At 37.4% G+C, this 22,775-nt stretch overlaps 2 protein-coding genes across 8 annotated transcripts in view; one reads left to right on the top strand and one right to left on the bottom strand.

Moving 5' to 3' along the window:
- CCDC82 (coiled-coil domain containing 82) overlaps positions 1-18,346 on the bottom strand; it is a 34,454-nt gene extending 16,108 nt beyond the window's left edge. The window contains exons 1-5 of one of the 7 annotated variants that reach the window (XM_040257883.1): positions 18,247-18,346; positions 15,997-16,080; positions 12,203-12,951; positions 11,517-11,721; positions 1,398-1,490 (exon numbers count right to left, since the gene is read on the bottom strand). In XM_040257883.1, coding sequence (XP_040113817.1) covers positions 1,398-1,490; positions 11,517-11,721; positions 12,203-12,943 — 1,039 coding nt within the window. In that variant the 5' untranslated portion in view covers positions 12,944-12,951; positions 15,997-16,080; positions 18,247-18,346. Of the gene's footprint in view, positions 1-1,397; positions 1,491-11,516; positions 11,722-12,202; positions 12,952-14,489; positions 15,265-15,996; positions 17,782-17,802; positions 18,047-18,246 lie in introns of those variants that run through there. The other 6 variants (XM_040257879.1, XM_040257880.1, XM_040257882.1 and 3 more) reach the window with 6 other exon arrangements.
- On the top strand, positions 18,341-22,259 carry JRKL (JRK like). The gene has a single exon (XM_040257886.1). It carries the CDS (start codon positions 19,021-19,023, stop codon positions 20,593-20,595), a length of 1,575 nt encoding a protein of 524 aa, XP_040113820.1. The 5' UTR covers positions 18,341-19,020; the 3' UTR covers positions 20,596-22,259.
- Positions 22,260-22,775: the final 516 nt, after the last annotated feature.

The following is a 22,775-nucleotide window of genomic DNA, read 5'->3' as shown; positions in this document are numbered from 1 at the left end:
AGTAAGGTTAAAGAAAATCATTCCATCAGAGTATTAGGGAATGGAAGAAACCACACAGGCCCTCTAATTGTTCCCTGAACACCTCAAACGTATTCTTTCCTGAGGGTCTTTACGCTTGCTGCGCTCTCTGCTAGATTCATGCGTTGCTTCCTCCCTCACTTCATTCAGGTTTCTGTTCACAAGGTAACACTGGGGGGACCTTTTTGAGCAATCTAACACAGAAATCTATACTCCTGATCTCCTTATCCTGTTTTACAATTTTTCAAGAACTTATCCCTGCTGCTGCTGCTGCTAAGTCGCTTCAGTCGTGTCCGACTCTGTGCGACCCCATCCCTGGGATTCTCCAGGCAAGAACAATGGAGTGGGTTGCCGTTTCCTTCTCCAGTGCATGAAAGTGAAACGTGAAAGAGAAGTCTCTCAGTCATGTCCAACTCTTAGCGACCCCATGGACTGCAGCCTGCCAGGCTCCTCTGTCCATGGGATTTTCCAAGCAAGAGTACTGGAGTGGGGTGCCATTAGCTGACATCATATCTTTGTTTACTCATTGTCTGTCTCTCCCAGTAGACTTTAAGCAACACAAGGGCAAGATCTGTCTATGTCATATAGTCACTGCCATATTCCCGCAGTTTTTCTCAAATATTGCCTGGCCCTTAGTAGACACTCAATGGATATTTGTTCAATACAGTTTGAATGAAAGCTTGCTTCGGCATGTAGGTAGATATTCAGCATTATTTATAGTCTTTATTAAGAGGCAGATTCTGAGCTAGATGCAAGGGGTATGTATATAGCAAGTATGGTTCTTTCCACACTCTTAAAGAAGGGAGGAAGGCAAAAATACAGTTTCAATACATTTGAGAAGTGCATATATATCAGTGCCACCACACTCAGGATAACAGCATAGATAAGGGAATGAGAAATATTACTTAAGTGGGTCACAGATAACTTTCATAGTGGAAATTACACTTACTCAGAAAATCTACAGTAAAAAGGGATTATACTCTAATGAGAAACAGCAAGGCACAAAGGCATAAAAAAGCATATAACTTTTGGTGAAATTAAAAGAGCTTAGAGCTTAGGCTGGGACAATGCATGGGTGTTGAGGTACCCTATTGCTTTATTAATATATGCCCTATATCCTCAAGTTCACTGTGAACTCTCAAAGGAAAGAGAAAATATTCCTTTTGTACTTTCACATATTACAAATAATAAACACGAACCAAGTGTGTGATGTGAATGGACTTTTGGTGTAGTTGATCCTAGAGTGCACAATTGGAGGGCCTTGAGATTGGATCTCCTTGGTTTTATTTAATATACACATACACATATAGAACAATGAGATTGTTTAAAAATTGGAAAAAAAACACACCCTGATTGTTCCATTTATATTATTAACTTACCATATAATGTTCCCAGGAAAGATCCGTCTAGAGCATTGATCAGAAGAGCCTTCACAACTCTTTCAAAGTGAGTATAGTGGTCACCAAAAGAATCTGAAATTAGTTTAAAATAAATATTAGAATCTGGCAGAAAAAAAGTTATCTGAATACAATGGATTCCTTTCTCCAAGGCTAAGAAATTAATGCTATAAAATGAAATTGCTTAATTACTCTAATTTTCTAGCTGGCTCAGTGACTTATGCAGTCACCAAGAAAATCTCCATTTTCCAGATTTACTGACCTCTAATGCAAAGTTTCAAGTTCTTATTTCAAATCATCTTCACTTTCCAAACTTATTAAGGGAAAACTGTTTAGGAAATATTAAGATATTTTGTGGAAAAAAATAAAAATCATCCTCTATGCACTCAAATTTAATTATCAACTTGACAATAACAGCAAGGAAGAAAACCTCTAAAGGTAGATTGCTCAGTATGTGAATGAACTCCTCTCTTATTCCTTATCTCTAAAACATGTTACATATGAAACTGTACAGGAAGTTGCTACCCTAGCCAGAACCACAATGGCTATAAAAACTCAATATCCTTTCTGATGCCACAGATTTAGGATTTTCCATATCAATTAAGAAAAGTTATGTCTTCTCTTTTTCGTGCCAAATGTAAAAGCCTACTTTCCCATCAACTCAGTTTGGTCCACGGAATCGTCTCTTGTGGTGGGTCAGGCGAAATGATAAGAGAAGGTTCCTACTGTTTCCCATTTCTCTTGGGTCAAGGTTTACTATGGCTGTGGAAATGTTCTCTGTCAAACACAACCTCTTCCTTGATCCAAACTGTCATCAAAGAACACCTGTCCCTGGTCTGGGCCTTGTGAAGACATTAACAGAAAAGTAGAACATGCTCAACAAGGGATTAGAGCAAATAAAACCGATCAATAGCATTAACATCCATGAGTGATTTTGACTTTGATTTCAGCTGAAATAAAACGAAGATGAAATTTAACATGAAGAAATCTTTTAATTTAGTTACTAAAAGGGTTTCATAAATCTTATTTTAGACTCCAGGGAAACTTTTAGTATGCAACCATCTTTAAGAAAACACCTTATTGAGGTGCTAGAGCGGCCAAAATAAAGCAGTAATAAAACTACTGAACAATAGCATATATTTGCACTGGGGACCTCAGGCTTTAAAGGCCTAATTTTAATTGAAAATTAAAAAAACAACTAACAATAGCCATTTATGAATACAGTTGGAAAATGAAACAGCAGCTTAACAGAATTCAATTTTGACTAGACTTTCATCCACCTTTGGATATAAAAGTATATTTTTGGTACATGCTTGATTTATGAGTGTTAAAATGAATTTAAACTCTGTCTAGCACTTCCCAAACTGAATTAGTTGAAAGCTGTTCTGGAAATAGAAACTGTTGTGTTGAGAAAAAAAAAAATCAAATGGACCCTCCTTCACATGCATTTAAGTATCAAAAAACTGAAAAAGAATTTAAAATTTTTATTCCACTGAATTTACCAGTCTTAAATATGCTAATGCCCAGTGTTACTCACCTGTTATAGAGTTTGAATAACTGATGCTCTATTTCAAAGATAGTGCTAATAGTGTTTAAGATTGGGAGTAAAACAAGAGGGCAGAGAAGCAGAATCATCTGAAGAGTTCTTCTCCTAAACACAGCACGCATTTCCTACTAATATGTGTCAGAATCTCCTTCACAAGGGTCAGAAAGAGGGTCTTGATTTCATTGTGCTTCAATGGATGGGTAGGTGGTGTTGGAATTACGCTCCTGGCATAATTTTTTCTCAAGTTGAAATAAAAATATTACTGAGCAGGTAAAGGCCAGGCAACATTTTATGCACTTGCATACATTGCTTTATTTCTGGCAACAAACCTACAAAGTACTACCAATACTCCCAGTTTATTTCTCATTGAGGAAACAGATACAGAGAAGATGAAAAACTTTCCAAAGATGACAGAACCAGTAAATGTTGGAACCAAGGCTGGAACAGACAACCTGACTCTAGATTTCATGTTACAATCCCCTACAAAGACGTTGTTTTGCATGGTAGTTAGATTTGATCTTTTCATACTTCAGAACACGTAATGTAAGAGTTGGATGGGGAAACTGAAGAAAATTCAAATCCTTTATTTTAGGATTAATCCTTTATCTTAGGACACTCATGATGATGAAATAACTTAACTAAGCTTACACAACTAGACAGAAGCAGAGTCAAATCCTGACTCCTCCAGAGCTTTTCCCATCATTTTAATCCCTATATTGGATGGGCTTCTATAGGACACCCCAGAAATACTATTTAAAACTTTCCTCCTTGATTATAAACAAAAATTCAAAAGGATGCAGGAGAAAACCAACAATATTCATGTTTAGGCATCTTTATTTTTACAAGGTAATCAACTCCCCCATATTCAATCATCAGACAGTTTAATCATTCTGTCGATTTTCTGTGCATCCTATATCATGCATTTCACATATATGCTAAGATTTTGTTTAGCATCTGACCTTCCCACTACTGATCTGGTTTTCTCACGTCAGTACTACATTCCTTTACTTACTGAAATTTTATAATTATTTTTATAAAAATCTGGTGGGGGCAAGTCCTTCTACTTCATTTTGTGCTTTGAAAATGTTATTTATTCTCATACATTTGTTCTTCCAAGCAAACTTTAAGGCTGTGTTCACAAAGCTGAATGAAGAATTTAAGAAGATATAACTTCTTGTATAATTTATTATTAATATCTCCCATAAACATTCTTATCTCTTTTACTCACATTTCCTTTTCTATTCCACAGTAAACTTTATTCCTGTACATTTAAAGCTATGCTTTTCTTAAGATTAGGCCTAGTAACTATTTTGTTCACTAGTGTAAATGGAATTTTCTCACATTGTATCTTCTAAATAACTATTGACAGTATATAAGAAAACTATTGAGTTTTACACATTTATTGTGCATTAATCATTCTCGAGACCTTTTTCTAAGGAGCATGAGATTCCTGGAAAATTGCAGAGTTGGAGAGAGAGATACTGATTGCAAATTCCTGGGCACTGAATGCTTTCTCCCTTAACCCTGAGGAGGATGTGGTCTTGCTAATGCTAAGTTTATTTCCAGAACCAAGAGAGGTTTGTAAGTATTCTGTTCAGTAGAGGCACATGGATTGTTGGTGTACTTTCATGTCAAATGGAGATGAGTCCAGTGTAAAAGGGCAGGTGCAGAGCAATAAAAGGAACCTTTCCTCTATTCTAACAAGCGTCCCTCTATTTAGAGAAAAAAGAACTTAGGAAAAATATGGAAATAGATGCTGTATCTACTCCTGCTCTCAATATATCCACATCCTTTCTCTTAACTTTTCTATCTTTGGTTAAGTAAGTCAGAAACTGATGGCTTGTATATACAGTCATATTATGTTCAGTAATAAATGTCTTTTCCTTTCCTGTAGTTTTATTTCTTGTTTTACTTTTGTGTTTGTTGCATTGTTGAAAACATCTAGAACAAAGTAGGAAATATTATTGTCTTGTTCTTTATTTTAAAGAGAATATCTTTGGCGCTTCATTACAATGTTGGATTTTTGGCTAAAATATTCTTCGTTATATAAAGGACATATATTTATACTACTATTTTTAAGACTTAAAAATTTAGGTGTGGGCATTGAATTTTATCAAGTACTTTTTTTAGAATCTATTGAAATTATTTTCTTTTGATATATGAACACATTAATATGGCACCTAATATTATGCCATTTTTATAGCTCTAATGGTTAGAGAACTTTTTTTCTTACTCTTGTAGATATTCCTTCATATGCCTGTTTGAAATATTTCCTTCATATGCCTATTTGAAAATCTTTTTCATCAGCTTAGGATGTGAGCCTCTTTAATCTGCCACAAACAGGTGCATTTGGCAACTCAAGTTATATTTTCTTCTGTCATACCTTTGAATTCACATCTGCATATCTTTATATCCAAAAACAAGGTGAGCCTTTCAGTATACTCAAATTTCCTTTTACATATCTCACTAAGGTTATATAATTTTCTTTCTTTAGATTTCCATGTGTTATGTATTTTCCCAGCTAAGAATTTGTGAAAGTGTCTTTATTTCTATTCCTTTATGTTATCTTCTCTGCAGAAATGTTTTTTCTCTTTACGCTAGAAACTTCTTGGGTTTAACCTACATATTATTGATGAGATTCCTAAACTGCTAACTTGGCTCTCTGAAAGTGAAAGTGAAGTCGCTCAGTCATGTCTGACTCTTTGGCGACCCCATGGACTGTAGCCTATCAGGTTCCTCCATCCATGGGATTTTCCAGGCAAGAGTGCTGGATTGCCATTTCCTTCTCCAGGGGATCTTCCCAACCCAGGAATCAAACCCGGGTCTCCCGCATTGCAGGCAGATGCTTTACCGTCTGAGCCACCAGGGAAGCTCATTGCTTCCAATATATACTTCATTTCTGATTTTATATTTTTCATTTTCTGGCAGCTTATCTTTAACTACTTCCCTTTCACCTCAAACTGTTCTCTCCTTATGATTTCCTGTTTCTTTTTCTTAAGACTGCAAGGCAAATGCTTTGTACAATTTTCTTATGTTTCCTTTAATGAAACATTTTTTCATGAGCATTTTCTTCGCTTCGGTCTTCAGGGTAACATCACCTTTCCTTTGTGCCATGATTTTACAGGTACTTTTTATTTATCTTAGAACAAGAGGAGAAATTCTCCAGAGGAGAGGATTTAATATTTAACATAAATGGTTGTGAGATTGTTCTTAGTCCTACGCAGTGTACTGATAGAATGATTCTGCTTAATTGCTGGGTGGAGACCAAGTTAATGTTCACTCACTCTAACTTCCAGTAATCCAGCAAGTATTTTTCTACCAAGGCACTAGGAGGCTGAGATGTACTCTGATAACCTACTACTTTGTTCTCTGTCACTGTGAACCTATGATAGAGTACCGAAAGAATAATGTAATTTTAATATCTACAAATCAGGAGGTGTTCCCCTCTCTCTACCTGTGTGTAAGATTACCATGTGAACCACACAGATCTGGAATTCATTGAGCCACTGCTAGTCCATCCCTCTACTTCCTTTGGTATCTTTTCTGGGAGTTGCAGTCTCAGAATAAATATGAATCAATAATAATAGGGGTTAATAAGAGGAAAATACTCTGATTATCTTTAAGTCCTTCAACCATACAATAGGAAGGAAACTATTCTAAAGTGTTACAGGTGAAAATACCTCTCAGAGCCGAACGGCAGACAGCAAGGAAGGGAGAAAATGTTGTCCTATAGTAGAACTGTTCTCTTCAAAAAGGTAAAATTGCATATGTCACTGATTGTCTCAACTGAGAACTGAATTTGGAGTTACGAAATGTCTCTCCCAAATTCTGATCAGACACTGAATATGAGTAGTTACCAGTGTTCCGATAGAGGCTGAGGCAGAGGGTAGACTGAATCTGGGAATACCAACCTAACTCAGGTCAGAGAACTGTGTTCATTATTCATCTGACAGATTATTGCTTTAATGAGAAAACATATTTTGATTTTCTAATGTAGGTATTAATTTACAGCAACTTTTAGAACATAATCCCTTGGCATATAAAAACTACATATACTAACTATATTCATAAGCTGCAGTCACTAGTAAGTATTAAAAACATTAACCAAGTCAGAAATTATCATCTTCAAATATGTAGCTTGTTTTTCCTCTGATGTTTTAATAAATCTGGTAATACCTAACATTTTTCTGTCTTCAGGAACCTTCAGTTGATATGTTTATTTTAATCATCCATCCATCCAACTAGTAAGTTCCTATAATGTGTGAACAGGTCTAATGTGTATTAGGATTACAAAGAGAAGAGAAGTTGATTAACCACCTAGGTTATTTTTTGAAAGTGGGGATGGCCATTTGGATTTCTTTATTGAGTTTTACTTTTTCACATACCATAAAATTCACTCTTTTTGGTGCACAGTTCTATGACCAAAACACAAAGCTGTGTAACCACCATGACAATCAAAAACACAAGTTATATCACCACCCCGAAACTTCCTTATGCTCCCTCTTAATCATTTAGATTTGTAGATATTGAGTCTGAGGTGTCTGAAAGACACCGTGATGAAAATGGTCAGTAAGAAGATTAAAAAATTGGGCCTTACACTATGGAGAAGTCTGTGCTGGAAATAAAAGCTTGGTAACCTCCCCAGAGATTAGGCTGAAGTTACGGGGCAGAGACTGCCTGAAGCACAAGTAAAATGAAGGCAGTGTGAGGATGGAACCTTTAGAAACATCAATATTTACATGGCAAATGGAAAAACAGGAATGCACTATTACAAAAGGGAAGACAGGAAGCTAAAAAAAAAAAAAAAAGCCAGTGAAAATGAGAACTGTCGATGGCTAGTGGCAAAACACACAGCAATATCAGGCTAACAAGGACCAAAGAGCATTTTGGCAACTTAAAAGTTGTCACTAATTTTAGTAAGAGCAATTTCACTGGATTGATGGGTATAACAGTCTAAGTACAGTGCTTTGCAGTTATTGGGAAATTCTGAACAAAAAGATAAGTTTAGAATAACAGCTAATAGAAGAACATGACAACTCAAGGGTTGCAAGTTGAGAAAAGGGAGATTGTGAGGACAGAGTCAGAAGGAAAAGCTGCAATTAAGAACACAAAAGATAAAATGTATTGCATAAAAATGAGGTACATCTCCTTCTAAGGTGGAGATGCTCAGTGTTAAAAACAAGCACAGGGTTCGTTGATATTTACCCACATGAACTGAAAACTTACGTCCATAGATAAATTTTCACACAAATATTTATAGCAGCTTTATTCATAATTGGCAAAACTTGGAAGCAACCAAAACATCCCTCAACAGGTGAACAGATAAACAAACTGTGGTCCATCCATACAATGGAATATTATTCAGTGATAAAAGGAAATGAGCTATCATGCACATTAAGACATGGCGGAAGTTTAAATGCATTGTTAAGTGAAATATGCCAATCCGAAAAGGCTACATGCTGTATGATTCCCATGATAAAAACATTTTGGAAAAAGCAAAACTATGGAGACATTAAAAAGGTCAGTGGTTGCTAGGGGTTCAGGGGTGGGAGGGAGGGATGATTAGGTGGAGAACAGGATAATTTTCAGAGTGAAACTGTTCTGATATTGTAATGGTGGATACCTGTTGCATCATTATACATTTCTCAAACCCACAGAATGTACAACACAAAGAGTGAACCTAGATGCAAACTATGAACTACAGTTAATAATGTATCAATTATCAATACTGGCTCATCAACTACACCAGATACATCAAGATAATGCAAGATGTTAATCACAGGGCAACTGTGTGTGATGGGTTACCTAGAAACTCTCTGTACTTTCCACTCAACTTTTCAGTAAATCTAAAACTTCCCTTAAAAAACCAAAGGTAAGCATAAAAGTATAGGATAGAGAAGAGAGTTAAGATACTTTCCATGTGCTGGACTTTTATTTGGAGTGGCTATGAGTGGGTGGTTGTTGTTTAGTCACTAAGTCATGTCTGACTCTTTTGGAACTCCCATGGACTGTAGCCCGTCAGGCTCCTCTGTCCTTGGGATTACCTAGGCAAGAACACTGGAGTGGGTTGCCATTCCCTTCTCCAGAGGATCTTCCAAACCCAGGGATTGAACCTGCATCTCCTGCATTGCAGGTGGGTTCTTTACCACTGAGCCATCAGGGAAGCCCCTATGAGTAGGTATCTCTCCGTAAACATTCTATCACATCCTACATACTAATATTCAGAATGACGGGACACCTCCTGACTTTCGCTGAGATTCAAATGTCCTGATGGCATGTGAACCAGTACTTACTGATATAAGGAAAACAGTCATTAATGTTCAACATACAGATGCCTATACCTATTACTGGCATCTCTGTAACTGGTTTCTTGATTTTCTTGAAATTTAAATCATACCTCAATCTACTATTTTATTTAAATCACAGTATCTAAACTGAATCATATTACACTGAACTTTAGTAAACATGCCTTTTAAATGCCTTTTGGAAATATGCATTCTTGAAGGGGAAAAAAAAAGTTTTCATCTAACATCCTATTTATATCACAGTTGTAAAACATCATAAGAACAGTCTTTAAATTTATGTACAATTATAGGGATCAGAACAATAATATACACATTTAAAGACACCCTAATATTTTAGGGTCCTACTGTTTATTATATGTAAGTTTAATTGATTCTCATTTCCTGACAGGTTTCACTATGTAACACTTCAAAAGTCCAGATAACACCAGTGGTTCTCAAAGTGTGGTCTATAGACCCCTGTAAGTCTCCAAGTCCATTTAGGGGGATTGGTGAAGTCAAAGCTATAATATTAAGATAATTATCTCTTGTTTTTGCCATTTTGCCATTGTTACTGATGGTGCAAAAGTAACTACGGATAAGGCAGCTGGCCCCTTAACATGAATCACGGCTGTGGAATCAAGCTATTAGTAATCACTATAGTCATCGCTATGCATTCAGTAAAAAAGCTACTTTATTTAAAAATGTCCTTGATGAAGCAGTAAAAATTACCATTTCTATTAAGTCATGAATCTGAGTATATGTCTTTTAAAACTAAGTTGGGAGCCTCATTTTTCAAGTATATTTGAAATACCAAGTTTACCTGAAAGAACTGTTGACCAACTATGGTTATTCAGGCATCTGCCAAATATTTTATCAAAAATGAACAAAGAAAATCTGTCATTTCAAGAACTCACAGTGTTTGTTACCGAAGATAAAAACTGGTATTTGAGCAGAAATCAGAATTTTGAAAAACCTGTATTTGCTACAAGCCTGACAATTGCATTTCCCAATACCTAAAGAATTTTTTGATGATACTGGTGGTGATATTAATGAATGTGATTTTTAAAATATTATGTAGTGAAACGTGTCAAAATATGGAAGATTCACTCATAGCTCAGTCGGTAAAGAAGGTTCGATTCCTCGCTTGGGAAGATCCCTTGGAGAAGGAAATGGCAACCCACTCCAGTATTGTTGCCTGGAGAATCCCATGGACAGAGGAGCCTGGTGGGCTACAGTCCATGGGGTTGCAAGAGTCAGACACAACTGAGTGACTAAAGAGAGAGAGATATAACCAGTATATAGATTTCCCTGGTGTCTCAGACGGTAAAGCATCTGCTTATAATGCAGGAGACCCGGGTTCAATCCCTGCGTCGGGAAGATCCTTTGGAGAAGGAAATCGCAACCCACTCTAGTACTCTTGTCTGGAAAATCCCATGGACGGAGGAGCCTGGCGAGCTACAGACCATGTAGCTCTTTGTCTGAGTCACAGTTGGACAGGACTGAGCGACTTCACTTTCACATAACCAGCGAACCAATATTTTCCAAACCAATGCATGATGTTACAAAATCATAAATGGGTAAAAGATCCAAATTGAAAGACATATCAATGGAGTGAAATGTAAGTACTAAAAGTTCATTTATATGCCTTCAGACTCCAAACTGCAACTAATCTTTAAGAAACTTAAGAACAAGTTATTTAAGAAACTTGTTGAATTTTGGTGCAGTGTCAGTGAGACTATCCACAATTATTTTGAAAATGCTTTAAAAACAACCCTTTTTCCAGCTATCTACTTCTACGAAACAAAATTGCTTTCATCTAATTTAATGTCAATACAGACTGAATGCAAAAGCAGATACAAGAATCCAGCTGCCTTGTACTAGGCTAGATAGTAAATATAAATGTAAAACAATGCCATTCTTCTCATTTTTTGGGAAAAGTTATTTTTTCAACATGTAATGAGCTTATCACATGAGAATTTTAAGTCATTTAATTAATAAATATATTTAAAATTTCTCTTTTGTATTTCTACAATGGTAAATGTTGATAGATATAACCCACAGAAACAAAAGCTCTTTAGGGTTCTCTATTATTTTTAAGAGTTTAAAGGGTTCTCACAAACCACTAGAATAAACTATTATTATATAGACAAAGTTACCTGAAAATGAAACCATAGTTCCTAAACAAAGATTTAGAATATGATAGTAAAAGGCTGATTCAATACTTGACATAATAATTAGAATAAGTGAGAAAACATCTGATATTTAACTTACAAAGAGAATTCTGTTTTATTGATTTCCGTTGTGATGCAGTCAATTGTTCTCCTTGTTGGCTTTTATTCTCTTCATCACCCTCCTCATCTTGTACTACAAAGCCATCAATAATATAATGATCTCCATCTTCACCAAATTCATAATCACTGTCTTCTTCCTCTTCCTCCTCAACATCACTGCTGGGGGAGGATTTCTTTTCAGAGTCCTAGTTAAATTAAAACATACCTTTTAATAAAGTGTACCTTTAAAATTGTCATTATGGATATGAAATTAAAAGATCAAATGTGAAACAAAAAATGATCGGTAGAAAATAATTTCATATTTTAAGGTTGAAAAAAGCCTTGTCATGTTAGATGTTAAACTTTTGAAATTACGAAAAAGATAACATACCCTGGTAAGTGATAAAATGTTTAAAATGGACATTAAGGTTATAAGTAGAAATAAAAATAGGGAAAAGTCAGACAAAACAAAATCTTAATTTTTAAAAAGAGTGAAGGAATGAGGCTCATAATAAAATATTATTAGATACAATACTGCAATCAAACATGCCCAAGGATACTTGACTAAAAAATAAATTCTAGAATTATTGCAAAAGAGAACAGACTCAGCACTTTGATTTTTATAGAAGTTAAATAATTTAAATAAAAATTTAAAAACAGTAAGAAAACCAATAAAATATAACACACCTCAAAATCTCTACTACTATTATGTCTCTGACGAGATCTCTGTTTTGAGAGTTCTTTCAGTTTCTGCAGCTGTTCTCGCTTTCTTGTGGCTGAAGTTTTTTCAGGAATGTTTTGCTCCATCTCCACTGAGGAACATTCATCTTCGACCACTCTGCGTGGACGTTTAACACCCACTTTCCCAGCTAGGATATCACTGTTGTCACTCTCCTCACTGTCGTCACTCTCATCACTGTCACGCATCACAGAGATCCTTTTTCTCTTCCCTCGCTTGATGTGTTCTTCTTCTAAATCCTCCTCTGTTATTTGTCCAGTGTGTTTGTTGAGATCACCCTCCTCTTGACCTGAACCCTTTTCATGATCTGCTAAGTCAATACTTCCATGTTTAGTTTTGTTCTTTTCTTCTTCATATGTTGAACTATTGTCAGTGTTAATAATGAGATGCTTACTACTATTTCCTTCACCTTCAACATTAATTGATTTAAGCTCTCTTTCATTTTCTGGCTTCTTAATGTGATCAGACCCCTTGCTACTGTCAGGATCTTCGTCACTGTCAACACTTTCAATACTGTCAACACTTTCAATACTGTCAACACTTTCATCACTCTCAAGCTCATCACCACTCTCGAATAACTGCGAGACACTTCTTTTAGTCCGCCTCCAATCGACTCGAGATTTCTGTTCATGCCCTTGAGTTTTAGAATTTTTCCTTGTTTCATATCTTCTAACATGTACCATTTTCATTTAAGCTTCTATAAAATAAAGTTATTAGGAATATCATAATGACAATCAGATTACAACAATGAACGCATTTATGGTACAAACTATATTTATTTGATGTTATTAAATGTTCACAAAGGTAAAATGACATGAAATAACTGAGTGAAGATGGCAGAATACTTATTCAACAAATAATTTATTGAACATCTATGAAAGCATCATATGAACATCTGTTCTGAATTATGCTATATATGTTTTAAGGAAAGAGGTTCATACAAAAATCATAGTCTTGTTCTTCAATTATTATCCATGTGTAGATAATACACTGAACACTGTAGATAATACACAGATAAAACACTGAAACATAATAATTAAGAAAAATACTAGGTAGAATTCATTTAGTACAAAATGAGTGATAAAAAGTAACTGCAATAAAAGTGTAAAGATGCAGGAAGATCAGAACAGCAAGTGTTTCACTGAAGATTTTGTTGAACAGCTATGACCTGATACACCTCTGAAGAGTTGATTAAATTTCAACAGAGAGAAGGAAAGAAAAAGGGATTTCAGGCAGGAAAAAATGATAACGTCAAAATTTTGGCACTGAGAACAAACACGTTTATTAAATAAGTATGACCAAGAAGACACGAAAAAAGGCTTTATGCTGGAAAAAAAGGGACTGATATAGAAAAGTAGGGTGGCATTACAGAACGATTCCTCCCATAAGCAAAGAAGGATTCTGAACAGAGAAATGAATTATAACACAAAAGATTAATCATATGTATGAAGAAAGTTGTATAGTAGTAATAAACATAAAAAAAGTTAATGATGCAAAACTGAACGATAACTTATCTACTAAGATTTCAGCCTTTATATACTTCAGTAAAATGGTAATGGCTTAAACCGTTAAAAACTAAAGGTACAACATAATCCAATAGAAAACTTACTAACAATCCAATAACAGGTGAGAAAACAGTTGAATGGCGAAACAGAGCACAGTATTTGGAAGGAAAACAAATGCTCTAAGTTTCTGACTCAGAAAGGGGTGAAACAAAGTGAAAGTGTTAGTAACTCAGCTGTGTCCGACTTTTTGTGACCCTATGGACTACCGCCTGCCAGGCTCCTCTGTCCATGGGCTTCTCCAGGCAAGAATACTGGAGTGGGATGCCATTCCCTTCTCCAGGGGAATCTTTCCGACACAGGGATTGAACTTGGGTCTCCTGCATTGCAGGCAGAGTCTTTAACACTGAGCCACCAGGAGCACCATCAAAATCATCCACAAGTAGAAAGGAACAATTAGAGGCAAGATAACTAGAAAAACAGTAACATATATATATATAAATATACACATACATACATACTTCTATGGCTGCTAAGAAAAAGAGAAATATGATCACAATGCAATGAGATGACCTCAAAATACTCATGTAAGAACATATGTATTTAACTGAGTGCTATCTCCTTTAAAGAAATCACTTTATGAGGTTGTATAGTTTCAATATTTCTACGATGGCACAGAATATTCTGGAAATTTTCTAAAAACCACAGTTTCAAAAAATATGAAAATACTTACACTTTGGTTTTTATTCCAAAGAGAGGTTTAAATATCCACTTTGTTCACTTGTCCTAGTCAGAAGGGACTGTTACCAGCTTCCAGAAATGAAATCCAGTTTGAAAAGATGAAGACCAACTACTATTAAGGATATTTTTTAAATGTGCTACAAACTGACAGTAATTTCAAAACTAGAATGTCACATCTTTTTTGAGCAATGGAAATGTTACTGAACCAAATTTATGGCTCCCCAGGATGCTAACGTTTTTTTGGTGGGGGAGAGATATCACCTATTTGATTGTACAGATTCTGTTATAAGACAGCATAACTGCTTCTATAATGGTAACAACTCACACAAAATAAGAACAACAGTTGCTAAGACTATACAAAAGATATTATAGGCAATCTTATGACAGTAACTGCTACAAAATACATTCGGCATTGTAATAGTAATTGAACAAATTCTAGTCCATAGACCAAATATTCTGCTATCTGAAATTACACTCAGATTGCATCTTATAGAAGATCTGTATTAAAATCAGCAAAGAATAAAACTGTACTCTTTTTTTTAAAAGATCTCTATGTTGTTTTTCAAAGTATGGATTTTTGTACACTATAGTGCTTCCAAATATGTCCACCCAGTTTCTCTTTCAAGTTTTAAACAGATTACTGTTTCTTTTTATTAAGCACTAGGTAAATTATGTAGGTTATATTTTGAAGCCATGTAGTACAAAGAAGTTGGAGAAGGCAATGGCACCCCACTCCAGTACTCTTGCCTGGAAAATCTCATGGGTGGAGGAGCCTGGTAGGCTGCAGTCCATGGGGTCGCTAGGAGTCCCCACACGACTGAGCGGGTTCACTTTCACTTTTCACTTTCATGCACTGGAGAAGGAAATGGCAACCCACTCCAGTGTTCTTGCCTGGAGAATCCCAGGGACGGGGGAGCCTGGTGGGCTGCCGTCTGTGGGGTCTCAGAGTCGGACACGACTGAATCGACTTAGCAGCAGCAACAGTACAAAGAAGTATTTTTTAAGCACACAGTTATAAATTTGCACAAGCTAACTGTATATGTACTTTTCACTGTAATACGAAGGTAAGACTGTTTTATAAAAATCTCTCTGAATTGGGAGAAATAATGGAAAAGAAGTATGAAAACCAAAGACAAATATGGCCTCAGCAGATACACTAAAGAATGGGCAGTAGGAACATTAAAAGATCATTTTTATTAGTACTCAAAAGCAGTTTCATACACACTAGATGTTTATCTTACAGAACTGTATCATGTGCAAAACAGCTATTTATCATATCAAGAGGTGACTCTTGATGGTAGAAACAACTAAGAAAGTCACACTATACAAATACCTGTGACTGCCACAGAGTTAAGCTATTAAAACACCCTTTATGTGCAGCAATTTTCAGTGCATTTTCAGATATATTTTAAAGTCCTGACAATGATCCTAGAAGAAAGATATTATCTATCTTCAATTATAAAAGTCAAAGCCAAGGACATAGATTTTAAATGACTTACCAAAGATCACACAGCTCGTTAGTGACAGAACAGGGATTAGAAACCAGGTCTTCTGATTCCCAGTCCAGCGTTACACAATGACTGCTGCCAATATTATATTTGTACAAAGTAGGAAAAGTTATGCTTTCAAAAAGTCATTATTGTACCTCTCATTCATGCTAAATTTTAGTTCCAGAAAATAATCATTAAAATAGTCTGAGTAAGTTTACAAACATGCTTTTTAAATTATGTAATTGAGCACATGAGTTAGGCCAGAAACTTCTATAAATTATTTATCCAAAACTCAAAACAAGAATGTGCAACAGAGATGAAAATTTGAAGGCTTCCCTCTACCACCTTACTGATGACACTGATCACAAAATTTAAGGGATTCCCCATTGAATCCAAATGTAAAGATTCCAAAGAAAGGCAGTCTCTGGTGAGAAAAAATTGATTTTGGAAAACTTCAATGTTGAATATTGAGGAGGCAAACTTTACATAAACAAATAAAATTTCATTTGGCCAAGTGTCAAATTTCCAGGGCCTCTTTGCTATTTCAAAACTGCTGTTTATGTCAATAATGTCCAAATTCTGTCACTGAAAAAGATAATTTGATTATGGCTGGCTTTTTTTAAAATTGTGGATACTTTTACTTTGTGAGCTGGGGAGAAAAGGATGACAGAGGGAAAAGGTGAGTGAACTGAACTTGAGGAGACAAATGAAAGGTTGATGGGTAAAACAACTCTTGAGCACTAGAATTCACTCACAAAACAGTCCAGGCAAATGGATGTAATTTCTGTACAGGCTGAGTATACACTCAATTTCCTGAAATCAAAGTTTAAGCTAAGTTTTAATAATACCTTACCTTTTAGGCAAAGAGAAAAACAAGAGGCTCCAAACAGAAAGCATTAAATAAGTGGATGAAGATGATCAGTACTATCACATCTTCGTGCTTCATGGTTAAAACCACTTAAGATGCACATACTATACTATCTTGTCTGCCAAAGAATGTCAGGGCGATAACCCGTAAGCCTTGTGCTCTTTCTCTAACACAGGGGTACCTAAAGGGGGTACTTTGATGCTACCTGAACTTCTCATCAGAAGAAACATCCTTTATTCTAGACTTTGAGATTAATTTATCAAAAAAGATTCATTCTAAGAATCATCCGCTTGCCCTATGAACAATGTAGGTGGTCGTTTAAAAATTAAAAACCTGAAGGGCAGTGGAACTTCTACCAGAAGGGATGTGCTCTATTTGAAAAACATCACCCCTCCTTAAGGTTTCCTTTTGTATGACGGTCTGGAGAGGAAACCATAACAAACCAAAGCACTGAATGCATACACTACGTGCTAGCACCAATTCGGAGCTGTGGCGTTTCTCAAGAATTCAGACACGGTTTCTGCTCCTATGGAGCTCACAATCTGATGAAAGGAACATCTAAGCAAGCCAGAGTAATACATGATTTAAAGGCTACAGAATATGATTCCTTCTTTTTTTGCTTTTACCATATTGCTGGGAACAAATGTATCATAGTTCTTCCACTAAACGGGGCAGCACTACACGACAGAAATAGGAAAATAGCAAGAAATATATAGAAAAAGCCAATGTCCCCCACTTAGGCTCACGCTTCAGTATTCCACAATTTCGCACAGAGTGAATCCTACCTGCTAGCATCCCGGACTACTATAGCATTCAACGAAATCTATAACCCTGAAGACGGTTCGCTAAATAAAGCAGGGCTGAGGGGCTGAGGAAGGAACAGAGCCTCTCGGAGTTAACACCAGAGCACAACACCAGACACTCTGGTTGTATCTCGTGATACAAACCTGGCTCCTCCGCGGGACACAGACGCCTGGCGCAGCAAGCCCGCCCGCCCGCCCCTCGCCACCTGATGGGAAGGGCGCCGCAGCTGGGACCCAGGACCCTCCGACACGGCTCGGCGAGAAAGCGAGCGGAACGTCACAGACCCCCAGAAAACAAACCAGAATCTGGAAAGATCAGAGAACCGCGCGAAGTCACCCTCCGCGTCCCGCGCATCCGGCCGGCCCACTTCCCCTTCGCGGAAGGAGCGGGCGGGCCCCCACGGCGCGCGAGGGGAGCGAAGCGCATTGCAGGGAGCAGCCCCGCCCAGCCCGAGAGCACCCGCGGGAACATTTCCCGCTTGCAGGCTGCGAGGCGCGGCTTCCCCCGCCCCTCCAACAAACCCTCAGCAGCCGGAGCGAAAGCGAGTCCCCGCCCCGAGGGAGCCCGCCCCGCCCCCGCGCTCTCACCTTGCAAACCTCCCCAGCCTCCGCCTCCGCCTCTGCCTCCGCCCAGGTACCCAAGTCCAGACAGGAGACGTTCCTCCTCCTTCCGGGCGCCAAGGGAAGTCCCGCCCCTGGGCGGGGCGATGGGCGTGGCCGCATGGCGGGAGGGGGCGTCTTCCGGGAGCGTGCGCTAGTGGGAGGAGCGGCTGCCGCTCGTTAGGCAGGGCGCTGCCGAGGGGTCCTGGTTCCGACTGAGGTTGGGAGAGGGTCTCGGCGGGCTTGTGCGGGGCCGGGAGGACTGTGCAGACTAAGTAAGCCCGACGCGGGGAAGTGGGGCTTGCTGTATAAAGGTCTGGCTGCGGGAAGGAATCCAGCGTCACGTCCCTCTGGGGAAGGGGGCCAGTCCCCGACTCCCTGACTCTTCCGCTCTCGGCGGTAACTTTGGGGTGTGGCAGGGGTTAGTGACGGCTGTTGACCCGCGATCTGGGCCTGAAGGAGGTTTGTGGTCGCGATGGGGAGATAGTCTTTCTCGCGTCCTCTGGAGGAATAAAACAAATGTTTGTAATCCGGATTATCCGCGGTGACTTGGGCCTCCTCTGCTGTCCAAGTAAAGTTAAAGGCCTGAGCCCTGAAACTTCCGCCAGCCAAGCCCAGCTAGGGACGGGGTCAGGGCTACCGGGTTCCTGGTGAGGTTGAAAGAGTGACTGTGTAAGGCTGTGTTAAAGTGAGTCAGTGAGAGTAGGCAGAATTTTGTGGGTTGCTTCCGTGTGAGTGTGGGAACAGTCCCACAGCCTCACCATGTCAGGGAAACGGAAGCGTGTGGTGTTGACCATTAAAGATAAGCTTGATATAATAAAGAAACTTGAAGATGGAGGTTCTTCCAAACAACTGGCAGTGATTTATGGAATTGGCGAAACGACAGTTCGAGATATAAGAAAAAATAAGGAAAAGATCATAACTTACGCAAGCAGTTCAGACTCCACAAGTCTTCTGGCTAAGAGGAAATCTATGAAACCATCCATGTATGAGGAACTGGACAAAGCGATGCTAGAATGGTTCAACCAGCAAAGAGCAAAAGGGAATCCCGTGTCTGGACCAATTTGTGCAAAAAGGGCAGAGTTCTTCTTTTATGCTTTGGGAATGGATGGTGATTTTAACCCCTCTGCCGGTTGGTTAACTCGTTTTAAGCAGCGGCACAGCATTAGAGAGATCAATATTAGAAACGAAAGATTAAGTGGAGATGAGACTGCTGTGGAGGATTTTTGCAGCAACTTTCGAGACTATATTGAACGAGAGAATTTGCAGCCCGAGCAAATCTACAATGCAGATGAAACTGGACTGTTTTGGAAATGCCTGCCTTCCAGGACTTCGGTAATCAAAGGTAAATGCACAGTCCCTGGGCACAAGTCAATGGAAGAAAGAGTCACTATCATGTGTTGTGCCAATGCAACAGGTTTACACAAACTTAAGCTTTGTATTGTGGGGAAAGCAAAGAAACCTCGTTCCTTCAAGTCAACTGACACCTCAAACCTGCCTGTCTCTTATTTCAGCCAAAAAGGCGCATGGATGGATCTTTCCATTTTCCGACAGTGGTTTGATAAGATCTTTGTGCCCCAAGTAAGAGAGCACTTAAGATCCAAAGGGTTGCAAGAAAAGGCTGTACTTTTGTTGGATAATTCACCAACACATCCAAATGAAAACGTCCTGAGGTCAGATGATGGCCAAATATTTGCTAAATATTTACCACCTAATGTGGCTTCGTTGATTCAGCCCTTGAATCAGGGAGTCATAGGTACAATGAAGAGAAACTACAGAGCACGTCTTCTCCAGAACAACTTGGAAGAAGGCAATGACCTGAGATCATTCTGGAAGAAGCTAACTCTACTAGATGCACTTTATGAAATAGCAATGGCATGGAATTTAGTAAAGCCAGTTACCATCAGCAGAGCATGGAAGAAGATTCTCCCTACCATAGAGGAGAAAGAAGGCCTGGACTTTGATGAAGAAGATATCTCAGTGGCTGCCATCGCTACCATTTTACAACACACCAAAGGATTGGAAAATGTGCCTACTGAGAACATTGAAAAATGGCTTGAAGTGGACAGTACTGAACCAGGCTATGAAGTCTTAACTGACAGTGAAATCATCAAAAGAGCACAAGGTCACACAGATGAATCCAGTGAAAATGAGGAGGAGGAAATAGAACTGATTCCAGAGAAACATATTAATCATGCAGCTGCTCTCCAATGGACTGAGAATTTATTGGATTATCTAGAACAACAAGGTGATATGATTCTGCCTGATAGACTGGTGATACGTAAACTTCGAGCCACCATCAGAAATAAACAAAAGATGGCAAACTCAAGTCAGTAATGGCATATCAGTGTTAGCATTGTTTTGATAATTGTGTAACTCTTGACCTCTTTGCAATATGGCTTTTCTTGGTGTTCTGAGTTCTCAGACACAGCCCTGTGAAATATAGATACTATATATATATATATATATATCTGAAGTGGTTTAAGGATTATGTGTTTTGTAGCATCTGTCCCTTTATTTGTGTAATCAGAAGCTGATTCTGTATAGGTGTAAGTTACATATGCATATGTATTCACTTTCATAGATCTACAATTATCCCTTCCATTACAGTGGTATTCCATAAATTTTCTAGCAGAAGTTACAGGTAACAGTGAACAGGTAGAGCACTTTCCTGAAATCTTTTGTTTGTTGTGTGAGGGCAGCCACAGTAATCTTTTATTGTGCTAGCCATCTTAAGTGATTATTTGTATATTTGTATACAGTGATGGAATGAGTGATCTATAATAATTCAAAATGAGAAAACTGATCTGTGAATTAATAAAATAACTTAGGAATCTTGCTTTTCTTTGTTTTAGAGGGGAGATTTCTCTGGAAATAAATATAGGAAGTGGTTGCTAACTTTGAAAGCTAGAAAACTTAGAAAACTATTGGAAAGCTGATATTCTGACTTATTCATTTGTAGAAACAGGTGAAAATTTGGGGAACTTTAGGTTATTTATAAAAAGGGAATAAATAGACTTGTTTTAATTGGATCTTATTATATTATTAATTGGATAATTAATAATGTAGGTCTAGTATTTATTCATCTAATTATAGTACAGGTTTTGTAATGTTACATATGGTGATGTGAGCACCCACCTGTATGTGAGGGAATATTTTGGGTATTTGTAAGTTTTTTTTCTTTTTTTACTGTATACTTGAAAGTGTTATAATTTGAAAAGTTTGGTGATAATTTCTCCTTTATATGATGTGAAAAGAATGAAAAAGTTTTTATTTTTAATAAGCCATAAATTATCTATTATGAGGAAAGCAGAAATAATTATGGAAAGTGACAGATTCTAAGGAATTTCATCATTATTATTTTGACATTTGTAAAATGGTATTTCATTTGTCAGAATTTTGATACTTGTTTAACAGTGTAGGTTTACTCAAGGCATTGAAAGACTTTGCCTATATAAATATTAATTTCATTTGTAATTTTAAAGTTTTGGCCCTAAATTTTAAAAAATTCATTTTTGAAATGTTTTAACTTTTTCACTGAAACACTTGCATTTTGTAGTGACTTTCTAAAGCTTTCTAAAGTGAATTCTAAAGTTTCAGAAATATTTGTAGCTTTCCATAATTTCTGTTCTCTTTATGATGTATGTTCAGATTTTTAAAAAAGACTTACCTGTGTCGACAATTGTTTAAAATTGTGTTTGTTGCATGAATTGCCTCGGTAAACAGAAGAGAAAGCATCAGAAATTAGCATACATATTGAATCAGATAATTACACGTTCTGGTGTAAATTAAATTGTATATAAAAGTATTTTTCACTTTTCTAAAATGAAAATATGCACTGAAAATCTTGGAATTTCTGTATTTGCTCAGTTTTAAAATTAACCTTGTCAGTGAAATTCAGCAGTATCATTGCCACCTAGTGGTAAAGTTAACATGACTGTTTAGCTGTGTGGTTTTAAACTTTAATATCTAGTAAAACATTCACTGTGTTGTGGCCTTGAGTGTGAATCTTGTGACTCTTTCTCTATCCTGTGAGAAACCACTCTTCATTCGTACGCTTATAGCTATTTGCTCCTTTCTGAAAACTCTCAACAATGGTAGATAAAAAGTTCTGTTTTGGACTCTTCTTAAACATAATTATAAAAGCTGCCAATTACTGAATACCATGTTATGTTCTAAGCAGTGTATTTCTATCACCAACCCCCAAATTATGAATTAGGTGGAAATACTGATGCTCAGTTTATACTTTTAATTGCTTAAGATCACTTGGCTACAGGTAAGAATTTAAATTATAAATTATCCATAGGGTCTCAATCTCACTAGTCTTATGAGGTTTTCCCATTGGTGAGCCTTGATCAACTGCATTACAGAGTTTCTCTAATCCCACACTCCTAATAGCCAAGAAAGCTGTGAGCGTAGGCTTACCTGCAGGGGATAATGCAGGAATTAAGAAACTTCCTTTATGAGAGATTTGGGCTTTTGTGGGGTAGATGGGAGAAGGGAGTGGAATTCCTTGC

This window comes from Oryx dammah, unplaced genomic scaffold (assembly GCF_014754425.2).
Source record: "Oryx dammah isolate SB20612 unplaced genomic scaffold, SCBI_Odam_1.1 HiC_scaffold_17, whole genome shotgun sequence".
NCBI lineage: Eukaryota > Metazoa > Chordata > Mammalia > Artiodactyla > Bovidae > Oryx > Oryx dammah.
Note: the sequence above shows the minus strand (reverse complement) of the source record. Positions and strands in the feature narration are given on the sequence as shown.